We start from the raw sequence: 17,416 nt of genomic DNA on the forward strand, positions 1-17,416 counted from the left end.
GACACTAATAAACAACAAAAATGACACTGCTCAATTTTCTCATCACACTTATACTTTATATGTGCCTTTTTAGATTTTGATTTATTTCTAACGTATAGTATTTAACCTTGCCTAAACCTTGCTACTTTTCTTTCTATAAACTCTCAAAAACTCATCTTTTTTCTCTTCATTTCAAACAACATTGTTTTCTATACTTTGGTTATTTCCTTTGGTACATATTTTTCCCTTTTCCCTCAGAAACATTCAAATCCATAGCTATCTGTAACTGAACTAAGTATAGTATTTGATGGTCTCCATAATGTCAGCCTTGCTTAGATATTCTTATCTCCCACCCCTTCCCTCCCAATCTTCCCTTTCACTTCAGTGTTACCTGCTCTAGTTTTAGAGTTAAACTTTCATCCCATATACCACAAACTCTCTTACCCCTCAATATTTTCCATTTCGCACCATTCACTTATTTAATGGCAAAACAATATTCTTCATTCGGTCGTCTCCATCGTCACATTCTTCTCCCCTTCTCCAAAAATGAAAACACGCAGCATGGCTCAATCGTTTTCTCGGCCTAACATTTAATGTAGGTTTACTTCCTTTAAAAAATTCTAACTTTAGAAACACTCGTTTCCTTCCTGTTTTTGCCCTGCACTATATGCCCCCTCTAATTCTAAAAGAAAAAAACACTAGTCTACTAAAGTCAAAACAATAACTTTGGATAGAAATCCGGCTACTTCCCCTTTTACTAGTTTTGGTTAATAAAGTTACTTTCTTTCTACCAGACCTCACTTGTGTTAACTGGACTTTACAAGCAGTGGGCATCCAGACCTGCATTCAGTTACAAAAGAAGCCTTCAAGCTATTTTCATCAGCTTTCTAATCAAGTTAAAAAATAAACCACAAAACTGAGTATCCACTATATTCTATATATATGTATATACATATGCATTTGTATTAATAAATTATATAAGTAAATCTAAATTATATATTACAAAAAAAGTAATTTTTAAAGTGAGCTAGAAATGAAATAAACTATTTTAAATGTCTTGCTATTCACAATATCTTCATACTATTATTAAACTAATTTCCTTTTTTTTTTTTTTTTTTTTTTTTAAAGACAGTGTCTCCCTATGTTGCCCGGGCTAGTCTCGCACTCCTGGGCTCAAGGGATCCTCCTGTCTCAGCCTCCCAAAGTGCTAGGATTATAGGTGTGAGCCATCATGCCTGGCCATAATTTCTCAAAGTGCAATATACTATAAGGTAAAGGTTTGACATTAATGAGAGTGAATATAGATTCATACTTCCTATCATCTTCATGTTAATTTTTAAACATTTTGTCCAACTTATTAGGTCTTATTAGTCTGTGTTTTTATTAGATAGCCAATTTTATCCTGTAATGTGTCTGATGAGCACGGAGTAGGAAAATGTGTCCATTTGCCCTTTTCTTGTGTTTACATCATCGTCATTACCTTGCAGAATTTAAGACCTTTTAAAACATGTGTCCATTTGGCTAAACATGTTATATGGAAGGAATAAATCCATATAACTAAGCAGATATATAATGCAAAATGCTCAAAGTAAACAGAGGACATCACAGGTGAAACTGATTTAGGAGACTGTGTGTAACCCATGGCACACAATCATCAAATCTACAGACCTCTGGCAGCAGGTGTTAAATATTTGACAAAGGTTTTTCTCTCCTTCCAAATAAAACAGTGCAGTAGTTCTAAATGCTCTTCCCATACTGCCAGTGCATTATTTTGGAGACCACTGCACTAGAAACTAGGTCCCTAGCACATAGCAGCTTCTCAACAAATGTTATTTATTGAGTAAAAAGGTGTGTTTTGTTTTGTTTTGTTTTTTAATGTTCACAATATGTTTAAGGACCATCATGTAAACCAGGATCTGTCCCAAGTAAACATTTTGAAGACAAAAACTGAGGGAGAAAAGGACTACTTATTATAATATCAAGTTTTCTTCATAAGCGGCATTACCTTCACTTTGTACCTTTCTTTAACACATTTATTCCTAGGTGTAACTGATAGTTTTGTCATTCTGTTGAATACTTTTGCTTGGTCATTTCCATTTTCAACTGATGACTACTAATAAGGAGAAAGCCATTAGTTTGTTTATATTTCTCATACATCAGCTTTCCAAAGTGTCTTATATTTAATCCTCATTGCTGTTTTCTACTAGAGTCTCCCTGGGCTTTCCAGCTATTCTATCATATCATTTGAAAGTAGAAACAATTTTTTGCTTCTAATATTTATGCGAATTATTTGACTTACTGTCTACTGTCTTACTGCAATGGTTAAAACTACCAAAACAATGCTTAATAATAGTGACAATCATGTAAATGATTTCAGGAAGTATTAGTCTTGTTTCTGATATAATGGAAATGGCTTCAGCATTTCATCATTTAGTATATGATATTTGCCTTCTGGTTTTTGGCAAACTATAAGGGCTTAAGTTTCCTTTTATTTCAATGTTATTAGTTGTTTAAAACAAGAAATGGCTCTTGGATATAAAGTATATTTTGCTTCCAATGGGACAATAATCTGAGGTTTCTTTTAATAATGAATATGTTCATAGAACTCAGGTGAAATTAACTCTACTTGGTAATTATATATTTTTCTTTCTGATAGCTTACTGGGTTAGATTTGCTTTAAGTCATAGTTATTTGCAACTACAGTATTTTATTTAGTAAAATTGGCTTATTTTCTTTTTGGAGTTTCTGTTAGATTTCTATCTTAAGGTTTTGAAAGTTTATAACATTAATATACTTAATGTTACATTTTAACAGTTTGAGGCTGCACTGTCCAATAGTAGCTAGTAGCTACATGGGGCTATTTAAATATTAAAATAAAAAGCACTTAATTCTTCACATTAGCCACATTTAATTGCTCAATTGCTACCATCCTGAATAACATATATGTCATACCCAAGACAGAGAAAAATCTCTACCTCTTTCTCAGCTTTAAAATTCTAAGTTTTTTTCAATTCCTGTTGTTAGTGCTATTGAAGTTACCCAAGTCAAGATTTCCACATTGGCCAGGCACAGTGGCTCACGCCTGTAATCCCAGCACTTTGGGAGGCCGAGGAGGGCGGATCACGAGGTCAGGAGATCAAGACCATCCTGGCTAACATGGTGAAACCCCGTCTCTACTAAAAATACAAAAAATTAGCCAGGCGAGGTGGCAGGCGCCTGTAGTCCCAGCTACTCGGGAGGCTGAGGCAGGAGAATGGCGTGAACCCGGGAGGTGGAGCTTGTAGAGAGCCAAGATGGCACGACTGCACTCCAGCCTGAGCGACAGAGCCAGACTCAAGATTTCCACATCCTGTCCTTGAAGAACTAAGAAAATATTCCCAAAGCAAACCATTCTTCACTCATCTGAAACAAGAAGGAATAATCATACAAATAAAACCTTCTTTATGCAATAGTAAAGAAACAAGTCTTTTAATTTACTGGCTACAAAGCTATCTTTATACAGTAAGCCATGCATAATACTAATACCAATAAATAAATAAATAAATAAAACCTCTTATGCAACAAAAACCCCTGAAACATGACAGATCCTTAAGTTTCAAGCTCCTTTTCATTCACTTCTATGACATTTTGATATTTACAGGCAAATTTGACCTGTGGTTTTATTATAAATGACAGTAAAACTGAAAAAAAAGGAAGCTGATATTCTAGTGATTTCATCTATTTCAAACTGAGAAAGGTTAAAATCTAAAATAATTTGTTTAGGAAGCAAGAGTATTTTTAAATTCTCTTACTAAACTCTGATGTATTGCCACCAAAGAAGCCAGTTATGGAAAATTAGAAGAATACCTGCAGAGCAAACCCATATCCTTTGTTAAAAGCAAACAAGTACCAGTATATCTTAAGGAAGAGCCTTTTATGTTTTTAGATTACCTCTATTAGAAAGTTTCTTCTTAAACTTCAAAATATTGTTTTTAAATAAATAAAACTCTCCCTGTTGTCTAACTTTTTACATTGAAAATTTGCATCCAAATAGTTTATAAGAACGGTCAACAAAATATTTTCCTTTTTAAAAATTTTTAATCACAACTGTAGGAAATGATTCATTATTTAAACTCACAAATAAAGCTTTATGTTCATTTTAATTAAAATTGTTTATTACAAGTGTTTAAAATCTGAAATTCAAGCCTCTTTTCTAGACAAATGATTCACATTTCACAATATTTCTTCATTTGAAAGGATGCTTTAAAACATTACCTGCCCTAAAGGAATATACTTTTAATATTCCTTTCATAATTCTTCATTCTCAAAAATTCAGCTATTACTGATAAGGATATTAAAGTTGACAAGACTATGTCAGATGTCAAAACTTACTGGTTCAGTATTTTAAATCTATTAACTCCAAAAGTCTACCTCCATAAAAAAAAATCAAAGTTCCTAATTTTAATCTTTGTTTCTTCTCAATCACAATAATGTATACCACATAAAATTCCATATGTATTGGTTAGGGGAGGGAAATCGGGATGGGAGCAAATGAAATACTACCTAACAAACAGTAAACTAAACACTAGCTCTTGTGTGAAATCTTAGGAAGATTATTTTCATCGAAATCTTAATTTACCTTTCATTTTCAAGTTAATCTGCTTATCTCCTTAAGAAGTGGGTTTGTGTCAAATCAGAATCGTTCCTTTTGGCACTGCTTTCTCTCTTATGAAACAGTAACCCGATTTATATGGTTCTGCCTGGTTAATGCATGCTTCCTCTCTGGGCCCCTGTTTACATCAAGGTGGAGGGGCACTGCTCTATGAGGGTGTCCATCTTGGGAGGGAAATGAAGTAGTTCACCTATATCATGATTTAAGTCTTCTGCAGGAAAAATGTTATATGGCTCTTTAGTCCCTCAAGATGATCAGGGGACATAGTATTACAGCTCTGATATAACCTTCCCCGTTTCTGAAAGACAGTTAACAAAATTCAGTCTTTCAAACATATGTCGCCTACTCTGCACCAGACACTGCATACTTGGGAAGAATACAAAGATCTGAGATATGGTGTCTGCAGTCTCCAAGGACATTTACAACTAACTAACGTGCAGCAGGAAATTATAAGGATTCCAAGAGCTGTGAGTTCAGGAAAGATTACATTCAGCTACAACTGGAACTAGGGGAAGAGAAGAGTTCAGTGATAACTTCATAAAGGATTGCAAACATAGGACAGGGCAGGGAATCTTGGCAAGGGGAAAGTAGGGAAAGAAGGACTGAAAGCCTCAGAATATGTTGTAACTTCTCTAGGGACAGAGCATACTGCAAAAAAGGCTTTGACTTTAGTTAAGATATTTATAATCAAACACCTTAAACCTAATGCACCAATATTTTACCTCTGATATCAAGTGTTCAGTCTAACCACAAGAAATTAGTGTACAAGGAAAATTAATAAATTGAAGTAAAATTACTAACGGGCACTAGAAAACAACACATGTACACACTCCACACAGAAATAGGAAATCTGTCTGTTTCTTCATCACAGTGAGGTGTGGGAGGAATGTTAAACTACATCTTCATCAATTTACAACTATCACAGATTCCTTTTAGGCCTTCAGTGTAATGCTACAGGGTGATTCCCTGGCATTTTGTTCTAAAACCCACAAATGAGCCGATAATGCGACCAGCTGCAGCTCCCTTCCTGAATTCAGCAGCTCTGGGTGTCCACACACTTGCAGCTCTGTACAACTTCACACAAAAGCCTGGCAGTCGGCCAAGAAGACTCCATCACAGTATACGCTCCCCAAGGTTCAAGATTTTCCATTTAATTCCAATTCCACCATGAAACAACATATACCTTAGTAGACTATAGCGATATAAAACCAATTCAATTCCCATTTCTAGTTAATAAAATATGCCCCTAAAATGCAATGGATAAAGATACTAAAATATATAATCTACATTTTTAAAGGGCCTTGAATATAATTTCACTCCATCAAGATAATTAAAATTTTCTTAAAGAGTTAGTTTCCTCAGAATCTTACCAACAGCAAGAAAACAACGACAAACTTGTTATAGCACACAGCGATTTAATTGTACTTCCAAAGTCCCCCATTAAGCAATTCATTCACATTGCTAACTGAAAATCAAGAATGAATGTTCTCAGTATCTGGTACTATAGGACGATGTGGCCCATGACAATGTGAGACAGATACTTCAAGAATGATATTAATTTCTGTTGTCTAAAGCAGAAATACAAGCACACAGAAACACACAGTTCTGCGAATTAGGTAGCCACATCACTCTAGTACGGAAGTTTCCTGAGGGAAAGGGGAATGCAAATGTTTGCTTTAACTGCCTGGCTAATGCTTAACTTTGGTAGGAGTGTTTCACAACAGCAAATACCAATAAACTGAGCACTAACCTTTGTGTGAAAATCTTGGGAGGATTTTCATTTTTACTGAAATCTTCACCTACCTCTAGCTTCTCTCTCTCCAGGTCTGGACACCTTCCACACAAATGATCACTAAAAACAGTAGTGATGTGAATGAATAACCCTTAAGATGTCTATTCAATAGCCAAAATTTAATGGTGTTGAACCTGTAAAAATGTAAAAGACCCTTTGGGAGGCCGAGGCAGGTGGGTCACGAGGTCAAGAGATCGAGACCATCCTGGCTAACATGGTGAAACCCTGTGTCTACTAAAAATACAAAAAAATTAGCTGGGCATGGTGGCGGGCGCCTATAGTCCCAGCTACTCAGGAGGCTGAGGCAGGAGAATGGCGTGAACCCGGGAGGTGGAGCGTGCAGTAAGCCGAGATCGTGTCACTGCACTCCAGCTTGGGCAACAGAGCAAGACTCTGTCTCAAAAAAAAAAAAAAAGTAAAAGACCTGGCAAACCACTGACCCTTTCTTCTTCCTTTTGATGGGTACCTTCCTATGATACAATTATCGACTAAGAACAATGTGGAAAGGAGTCTCACATCATTTCAGTAGAAAGTGAATTAAAAGTGTTATCTGGACTTATCTAAAATCCCCATCTCTACCCAATAATGCCTTCATGTAACATTCAAGGGCTGTCTGACAATAAAAAATATCTCTAAGGCGATCCTTTAAATGGCTTATTCCCCCCCTTTAATGTCAACAACCTTTTGAATCCAGGGAAAACTGATTAAAACAAGAATTGTTCATCATAATTTACCAGTCACAGAAAGATATTTGCTTCACACCAAAGTTAAAACTGCAAAATACACTTTCTGAGCATAACCAAATGGATATGGATCATTAAGCATCACTCACAACCTAAATAACCTAGTTCTAAGTAGTCACAAAAATAGATACCTACTTCGTAATTTATATGAAATAGACATGAATATTATATTATAAAGAGAGAACAGAACCTGTTGCCAACCTCTTTTTAAGGGATACTAAAAAAAAAAAAAAAAAAAATAGCGCCGGGTGTGGTGGCTCATGCCTGTAATCCCAGCACTTTGGGAGGCCAAGGCAGTCAGATCACCTGAGTTCAGGAGTTTGAGACCAGTCTGACCAACATGGTGAAACCCTGTCTCTACTAAAAATACAAAATTAGCTGGGCGTGGTGGCACATGCCTGTAATCCCAGCCACTCAGGAGGCTGAGGCAGGAGAATTGCTTAAACCTGGGAGGCAGAGATTGCAGTGAGCCGATATTGCACCATGGCACTCCAGCCTGGGGAGCAAGAGCAAAACTCCGTCTCAAAAAAAAAGAAAAAATAGCCTGGAAAGCTACATACCAAATTCTTGACGTTCACCTTTGGGGGAGTAGAAGAGGAGCATGGAACTGCACTGGGAAAAGGGAGACTGTCAGAACAATCTTTTTTTTTAAACAAAGCAGTTAAAATTTGTAAGATTATATGACAAAAATGTTAACTGGACAGGGGACAGGAGGAACATGGTTTGTTGAGTTCTTTTGAACATGGGTTATCACATTGTCCTTCAATTTAAAATAACACAAGAAAAAGAAATTATAATAACAACAAAGAAGTAGATCTATTTCCCTGAAGCTAGGATGGATGAGGAACAGGAGGTGGGAGAGAAGAGGAGGCAGAGAAGAGGAGGCCTAGAAGTTGAAAGGAACAGTGCAAAGTAAAATCTGAATGAATAAAGACAGGCATTCTGGATGGCTCCAGTCCTTTGTGAATCCTAATAGTTCTAAAAGGAGGTAACAGCAGTAATAGCTGGCTTAAAGACTGAGGGAAGGGAGGGGAGGGGAGCACACTTGCACACACATAGTAAGAAATACCATTTCCAGAAAATGTTAACTTACCAGTATGTACTGTAGCTACTGCAATCCATGCATACTGTGTGCTGAGCTTTATCTTGCTTTTCTGATTTCTTATGGTTGGTTAAGGGTACTTGTGCATCTTCATAATGTTTTTTTGCATGGCCATTCACATACCTTACAAAGACCAAATGAAAATTTACTTTAAATATTGCTTTGGAAATTAAAGGAGTAAGAAATGATAAAATTAAACATGAATCAAATCAAAATAAGAAAGAAATCCTGTAACAGCAGTCAATTATGTAGTGATTTATTATACTGAATACTTAAAATATGCTCTTTTTTTTTTTTTTTTTGAGACGGAGTCTCACTCTGTCCCCCAAGCTGGAGGAGTGCAGCGGCACAATCTTGGCTCACTGCAAGCTCTGCCTCCCGGGTTCACGCCATTCTCCTGCGTCAGCCTCCCAAGTAGCTGGGACTACAGGTGCCCGCCACCACGCCCAGCTAATTTTTTTTTTTTTTTTTTGTATTTTTAGTAGAGACGGGATTTCACCACGTTAGCCAGGATTGTCTCGATCTCCTGACCTTGTGATCCACCCGCCTATGCTCCTTTTTTTGCAACCAAATACTGTAGTCAACTTTTAATTATATATAAGAGTAGGCACAGGCAAGGAAAGGCATAATCTATGCAAATCGGTTTCAACACCATAGATATTATTTATAAACTCCTTTGCTGCTGCTTTCACTATAGCTTTTTTTTTCTCTCAGACCACTAATCCCCAACTTGGGCTATTATCAAAGACAAAGGGCTCTGTTAAGTAAATTACTCAGCCACTTCCCACAGGGCCACAGACTCTGCTCAAGTTGCTGCTTAACATAAAGTGTGAGAGTCAGAGAAACAGGACAATGTTCCAACTCTTACCAATATAGCTTCCAGTCTTTTATTTAAATGCCTGAATAATCAGCTCCTCTCATATGGAAACATATTTGTTTAGAAATAACCCAAACAAAACACAAATCACCTTAAGCTTACAAAAACTGCTATTTCTCTACATGGACAAACATAATCAAAAGTTGATTATGTTCATAAAAATTGTGTAACACATTCCAACTCAGATTTAATATTATAGCAAGCATAATGAAACTGAAATAAGGCTCCCTCTGCACATGGTGTACATCCAAATTCATCTATGCCTTCATCTAGAGACTGCACAATTCTGTCACTGACTACCAGCATGAAGACCCTTAAGAGGCAACGTTTCCCAGCTCCTAGAAAGCAGCCAATGTGTGGAAGGCCCACTCGAAAACTCAGTCAAAACAAATGTTGGTTAAATGGTACCAAAATAAACAGATGCAGAGACTTAGATGACATTTTCATCATGAGGCACCTTAACTGCACCAGGAACACTTACCTTGAGGAAAGTAGGAGAGTTATGGTAACTGGGAAGGATCAACTTCAAATCTAGCCCCTCTACCCAGGAAAACTGGGCACATTCAAGGCACTATTAACCCCAACTCAGAATGTGATCATGTTCTTTCTCCATTTTTTCCCTGTACTTTACACTTTTGCATATACCTGAGTCCTCTGTTTATAAAACTGTACTAAAGTGAATTTCAGAGTCAAATAATGATTAAGAGGATAAGTTCGAAAACTTGACTGCCTGGGTTCAAAAGTAGGCTTTATCACATTCTGGGCATGAGAGCTTGGATGAATTATTTAACTTCTCTGTACTTGTTTTCTCATTTGTAAAATGGACGTAATAGTACTTTGTGTGTCATGAGTTTTTAGGTGATTAGATGATCCATAGTTCATAACAAATGAATGTTAGCAATTATTTTATTAGCATTCTTCTTTCTATGCTTAACTACTACGTATTCAGAATCCAAACAACAATTGCTTAGAAGGCAGGCTCATTTACAACATATTTCAAGATAACATGTAACTGTATAGGTCAAGAAACACTATTTAATAAAAGCTAAGGCCGGGCACAGTGGCTCACGCCTGTAATCTCAGCACTTTGGGAGGCTAAGGCAGGCAGATCACTTGAGGTCAGGAGTTTGAAACTTGCCTGGCCAACACGGTGAAACCCCATCTCTACTAAAAATACAAAAATTAGCCACGGTTGGTGGCACATGCCTGTAATCCCACTACCCGGGAGGCTGAGGCATGAGACTCACTTGAACCCAGGAGGCAGAGGTTGCAGTGAGCCGAGATCATCCCACTCCACTCCAGCCTGGGTGACAGAGTGAGACTCTGTCCAATAAATAAATAAATAAAAATAAACGATAAACTCTAAGGTATCATATGGGTTCAATACTTAATCATCTTAATTGCCTATTCTTATCATATATTTATAGTACTCAACCATGAAAAACAACAGTAATTCATTGCCACAGTAATAATACTGAATAAGCACATTACCACTTGCAAATTTTTGAGAACTCATCATCTTTACATAGTCCATATAGTTCGTTTAACTACAACACTGTAGTTTCTAAATGTACTAGATATATAAATAGTTCCGGTACATATCAGAGATAAAGTAAGAAGTATGACTACTGATATTAAGATTAGCAATGTTTTGCCTAATACCTAAATACATTAGTCAAAGAGGTTAACAGTTTTGTATAAACTAGCTAACAGGAAATTAAATATTTCCCTCATCTAGTTTTGAATTTTAACTAGACATTTTGGTCTACAGCACAAGAGGAAAAATTTCACTACATACGTCACAAATTTCCAATAACAATCACAAAAATTTGAAAAATAACTTAAATGGGATGGGGTCATGAAGACCAGCAGAATTTATAACCCATGTATGCTATTGATAAACTATGTTTTCTAATGGGAAGAATATTCACTTTATGATTTCCCTAAAGACAAGTGGTCTAAAATTACCAAAAAATCAATAAATTTGGCAATGAACACCTGGGATTGCATGATAAAAGAATATTAACCAATCAGCTATGTAAAATGGAGATCCAAATTCAGGCTACTCTGAATTTTCTGTTTAATCTACTTCATCACATTTCTCCAAAACTATGTCAAATTTCTAAATTTAAGCTTGCTTGCAATTGGCAACAGTCCAACTGCAGAGTCTAGAAATATTTCCATTTATTTTTCCAAAACCTATTTTAGTTTGTTGTTTAGGAACATTAATCTCTAATTTTTGAGTTTGTCAGGTCTTTTGATTGGCACGCGACCATCAAGATTTAGGTTGTAGAGCACTATGAGACTTCTGGAGAACAGAACTACATAAATTTTATTGCATTATAATTCTCACCTCTCAAAATCTAGGAGAGGAATCTGTCTCTTCAAGTGCAGAATTTAAGTGCTTCTACTTTTCTTCTTTTTTTAAAAAAAGTTATCTGTACAAAGTATTTTCAGGTTCCCCAAATCCTAGAGATTTCAAAACCACAACAGCCACAATTAAGAAATGCAGTTAACATTCCAAAGGTACCCTTAAGTGCACATGGAAAAAATAATTCCAGGACTCAAAATGTGAAAAATCAAAACTTCACCGAACAAACAAAGATGCTCTCTTCATGCAATGAGGATTTAAAAATAACAATGGGGAAATAGTCCAGATAAATACAATATATATTTCAGCCTATGTAACTCAGTATGATTTCTCATTTCCTTACTGCTAAGCTATTAACTTCTATAGTAAATTCAAAGTAGATTTTCTAAGCTAGAAGAGCAGTGGAAATAAATGTGCTGCTACCAGGCGAAAAACCATAGACAATATTTACTTGAGTTTGTGCTAGAAGAGTTACTATTTAAATAATATTATTTTGAGGCCAAGAACTGGGAAGAAATGCTCAGGTTTAAACTGGGGTGGGGTGAGGCAGAAGATGTTGTCCATAGAAAGTAGTGTTTTAATGGAACAATGAAACATTTGACATATCTTAGGAATTAATAATGAACTTCACAATGAGATCATTTTCAAAAGGAATTCCTTTATCTGTAAATATTTTAAGTTTTTTTTTCTTTCCCAGAAGAATGATATCATACCTGGGATTTGATTCAAAAGTCAGTAGAGGTGGGGATGGGGAAGGTAATAGGTGAAAAAAGATTGCCCCGTGTTGATAATTGCTGGGTGAACGGAACAGGGGGTTCAATTATACCATCTCTGTTTGTGTGTGCTTAAATTTTACCCTAATAGAAGATTTAAAAAACAACCATTAGGTAAACTTGTACTTCAAGAATTCCCTTAGCTCATCTTTCCACTCAAATATTACTAACAAATTGTCTTGGTCATCAAACTAATTCTTCTGAGTATCAATATCAATAATTCTTCTGAGTATCAATGAGAAAATCAATATTTTCTCTCCCAGATGTTTTCCCCGGTTGTATCACAGAACAAAGGGATTCAACTGGAGAAGGAAGCCCTACAGAGAATTATGCATTATGATTAACAATGGTACTAAACCCAAATCAATAAAACTCTGACATAAAGCTTAAAGACAAGTTTTAAAAAACAAATAGGGCAGTGAAGTAATAAGTATTTCACCTACCTTCCACAGTGGACACTTGAACAAGTCAAACAGACCCAAGGGCTTTTGTTGGACCGGCACACTAATAAAAAGAAAAATACACAATATACCAATTGTATCATGTTACTTCCCAATTTCTCCCCATTTTCCTGTGATTAAGTTATAAATTCCATGGCTATATAGGAATGCTGAAGTTGCAAATCCGTGCTTTTTGAATGCATTTACACAAAATGGCTGCCTAATTAAGTTATACTGAAAAGAATTTAAATGCATGTCCACAACAGCGGCTCATTTTAATTGCTGACTCAACTCAAATAGCTTAACCACGTTAAACACATATACACTTGTCTCCTTTATTACTTAATTCCCTTTTGCCACAGTCTCTGACCAGTCAACGACAGTCTATTTTCCTATTAAAAAACAATTTTTTAAGTCTAGTCATTTAATCACATGTCTCTGCCATGTAGGTCATATACCACTATAAATGACAACTCTTTCGGTTTATTTACTAAGAGGCACAATGTAAGGTTATAATCAGGAAACTAAGCCTAGTTTTCCTAAAGTAATTCTTAGTTGCATAAAATATATGACAACTGCACATAATTCTTGCTGATGGTATAATCAAGGCATTAATTATGTTAGCTGATGTATTATAGCGGTGGGGAAGGCAAGAAGGTATGGAAACGAAATATTGATTAAAATTTTGCTTGCTGTTTACTCATTCATTTTTTAATAAGTCCTATGTAAGTAACAATGATATTCAAAAGGGAGGGATAGCAAAATCACCTGGAAAGCTTTTTGAAAACACCTATGTTCTACTCAAGTATATCTACATTGGGGTGGGGAAAGAAGTACAAAGAATATTTTGTGCAAAGTAGCTTCCCAGGCGACTTCCTAATACAACCCCTTGGGAACCACTAGTCAGCCTCCTAGAGGCACGGGAGGAGCACTGCAGCACAACTACACGGGATCACAGTAACCACCTAGCACGTTGTAGACGCTCAATAAATATTTGTGGAAGAGAAAGTTTAAATTTCTTAGTTTAGGATACACATCTCTTCCAAGATCTGGTCTCTACCTACATTTCTCTTGCCCAATTCTGTATCACAACAGACCTTTCTCACTGTTAAAAAAAAAAAAAATGAACCAAAACTGGAAATAAGGTGAATGGAGAACTATAAGCCCCTTCAATGTATACTGAAACACTGTTTAAAAGCTCCTCCCAAAGGTAGTTAATTATAGTACCACTGACCTGTTTACTTGACTAGGACCCAAATTCCACGAAGTTATAGGTAATGTAGTTTTTAAATAATTTCTGTCCAGCAGACTCCAAAGGTTATAGTTATACTACCCTGTAGGATATTAACCGATTTTGTATCTAACCTAGCAATTTTATTTCAACGCTTTTATCTTCACTGTCTATACACATTCAGTTCCCAAATACCCGTGGAGCCAGCTTTACCATCTTACTACTGGTGCCCTCATTAATGAGTTAAATAAACCTTTGACTATGTTCATCCCATATTTGTATGAGAGGACGGGACAGGAGGTGAGAATAGAAGAGCACAGTGATTACTGCCTGAGGGACTCCACAGTTTGGCCAGCGCAGAACTTTAGTTTTGAACATGAAAGCTTTGAGTGGTGAAATCCCCTTCTACTTGCCAAACGCCTTCCCTTTTCTTAGTGCATTCATATATTTATATTCACTATCAGGGCCATCCTTGAAGGCACCGAAGGCATTTTTTACTCAACTGGGTCTAATTTTGTTACATGTGCATGTAAACCACATGACAGAAAGGTGTGGAAGAATACCTACCAAACTGCTAAAACAACTCTGTTAGGCAAGTACTTGGGAAGACTACTGTGAGGGAGACTGCTGGCTTTTTATTTGTACTCCCCCCATGGTGTTTGCCTTACAGCAATGAGAATATGATGTTTTTACAGTTTGAAGAGAAAGCCCAATAAAATGTATTTTACAAAATAAAAAGTAAACTAGGAAACAGCTCACTTGAACAGCTATTCATGGTTTAAGGTATGATTTGGAGGACTGAGATATTATGAACATTAATATTTTGTTTCTCCAGCAAAGCTTAGTAAATATTAAGAACTTTGGGGCCAGGTGCACTGGTACATGCCTGTAGTCCCAACACTTAGGGAGGCTGAGGCAGGCAGATTGCTTGAGTCCAGGAGTTCGAGACCAGCTTTGGTAAAATGGTGAAACCCCATCTCTATGAAAAATACAAAAATTAGCCGGTGTGGTGGCGCGTGCCTGCAGTCTCAGCCACATGGGAGGATCAATTGAGCCCAGGAAGGTGAGGCTGCAATGAGCCATGATTGCACTACTGCACTCTAGTTTGGGTGAAAGAGCAAACCATGCCTCAAAAAAAAAAAAAAAAAAAAGGATGGAAGGAAGGAAAGAAGGGAGCAGGGAGGGAGGGAGGGAGGGAAGGAAGGAAGGACGACTGTAACTCAAATCTAGGAGAAAAAAACTCCTATAGGTTAATATTATCCTGAAATAATTACATTACAAGGTTGCGTTTTTGTTTTGTTTTGAGAAAGGGTCTCACTCTGTTGCAGAGGCTGGAGTGCAGTGGCATGATCACAGGTCACTACAACCTCTGCCTCCCAGGCTCAACTGATCCTCCCACCTCAGCCTCCGGAGTAGCAGGGATCTGCCACCACGCCTGGCTAATTTTCTGTTTTTCTTTTTTGGTAGAGACGGGGTCTCACTATGTTGCCTAGACTGGTTTTGAATCCCTTAGCTCAAGCAATCCTCCATGCCTCAGCCTCCCAAAGTGCCCAGATTATAGGTATGAGCCTCTGCACCTGGCCTAGGCCCAAGTTTTTAACTACCCAGAGATATTTTTTTAATTATGGAGGATTTTGTCCCTCCTTTGTACAAGGAAAAAGAAATCTAGAGCAGAATCCCCGTGACTTTGTTTTGCGTATGTTTCCTACCAAGTGTTCCTTTTTTCCTCACTCTAGGATTGTAAACCTACACATAGTACACACAATTTGATGATCTCCTTTTCCCCACTTAATGTGCATGAACACATTTCTTCATGTTACTGCATTTATAACAGGGTATTATAAAGCTAGTCTTATAATATCAACTCTCTCACAAGGCTTTATTTTTTTTTTTAATTTCTCAATTCAATTACACATTTTAAAAAACCAAAAAACTCTAAGACTGAGGAGGTCAAGAGAATGGGAAGTAACTGTTAAATTGGTATAGAGTTCATTCTGGGGTTGTGAAAATGTTTCGGAACTAGACAGAGATGGTAGTTGTAAAAACAATTGTGGATATACTAAATGCCACTGAATTGTTCACTTTAAGATGGTTAATTTTATGTTATGTGAACTGTGTGTCAATTAGACAGACAGATACTTAAGGAGAGAAAGTAAAAGGGAATAAAGTATTGACTTCCAAAATCACTGGAAACAAGTTATTGTGGACTGTGCCTTTTAATATATCTCAAAAACAAAACAAAACAAAAAAACCCACTTTACTACCTGCCAAGTGTGGTGGTGATTGCATCTGTAGTCCCAGCTACTTGGGAGGCTGAGGCAGAAGAATCACTTGAGCCTAGAGTTCGAGGACAGCCTGGGCAACATACAGTACTCTCTGAGGGCATAATACAGTCACACCAGATAAACATTTGAAGGCTAGAAAGATACAGAGGATAGGGTATTATGAGGGATTCTGAAGCCAATAGATGGCATTGCTTTGGGGAATATTCACTCTGTTTATACACACTTCATCCAAATCAAGAACCTTTAATGTACCCAGGGCAAATATAAAATAGAATGAAAAACATTGCTTTCAATTAAACTCTCAATTATTGTTAAGAATAGAACAGGTAATTGTACAAATCAAACAATACTACAGATAATCTTAAAACCATTTATTTTAATCACCTTTAGGGGGACTATCTTATTATAAAAGGTAGTTTCAATTTACAGATAGATGAGATTCAAAAGTTTACCTGCAGGATAAACACATCTCCCATGGAAACAGTATTAAAGGTTTCCAGGGTCGTCTGTAAAGCCCTAAATGAAACATAATATAGCTGAAATACTCATATACACACACATACTTATACATATCCCCACGCAATAAAACCACACAGTAATAAAAATATTTTAGGCTCTGAATATAGTATCTATTCAGCAAAACACAAAAATATTAAACCAAAGTGTTTATTTTTTTAATCTTAAATGCTAGTACTTGAGAGAAAGGGTGATAAGGACAGACACTTGTGAAGGCTCAAAAAGTGAAATCTGGGAATTTATAAGGGCTCTTTAATACACCCAATTACACTTCAAGGTGATGTCAGGGAAAAGGAAGCCATGCAATTTACCTCTCACACTGTTACACTTGGCCACAGCAGCGTGATTGGGAGTCTCATAAATGAAACTCATCTTTTACTCAGATTGTAAAATTTCCTCAAACCAAGATACCCTGTCCTCCAGCAAATTTCTTCGGTTTGCTTGGATTCTTCCAACCCTGACCGCAGTGTCTCACCTCTTGGCCCAGAGGCTGGCACTAACTAGGCTCCTTTCACTGCCTCCTTTTCAGCTACAGCTTCAGAATCTTCTTCTATCCCTGTTCTCACCTCAGCCTCAAGTTCTTCAAGTTGGCAGGAGGGCCCCTTTGTATGGAGGAGATGAAGAAGCTCTATCCTCTCCTGAGCTAGAGCCATTCT

The 17,416-nt window shown here is 36.7% G+C and overlaps 1 protein-coding gene across 8 annotated transcripts in view; it reads right to left on the reverse strand.

Annotated features, from left to right (window-relative positions):
• The window catches only part of USP3 (ubiquitin specific peptidase 3), an 85,338-nt gene that overhangs the window by 44,483 nt on the left and 23,439 nt on the right, over window positions 1–17,416 (reverse strand). Inside the window, exons 2-5 of one of the 8 annotated variants that reach the window (XM_021940637.2) lie at window positions 16,224–16,376; window positions 12,732–12,792; window positions 11,498–11,613; window positions 8,259–8,390 (exon numbers count right to left, since the gene is read on the reverse strand). In XM_021940637.2, the coding sequence (XP_021796329.1) occupies window positions 8,259–8,287 (29 nt within the window). In that variant the 5' untranslated portion in view covers window positions 8,288–8,390; window positions 11,498–11,613; window positions 12,732–12,792; window positions 16,224–16,376. Of the gene's footprint in view, window positions 1–423; window positions 955–8,258; window positions 8,391–11,497; window positions 11,614–12,731; window positions 12,793–16,223; window positions 16,657–16,696; window positions 16,767–17,416 lie in introns of those variants that run through there. The other 7 variants (XM_003901039.5, XM_021940636.2, XM_021940634.2 and 4 more) reach the window with 7 other exon arrangements.

Source organism: Papio anubis, chromosome 7 (assembly GCF_008728515.1).
Source record: "Papio anubis isolate 15944 chromosome 7, Panubis1.0, whole genome shotgun sequence".
NCBI lineage: Eukaryota > Metazoa > Chordata > Mammalia > Primates > Cercopithecidae > Papio > Papio anubis.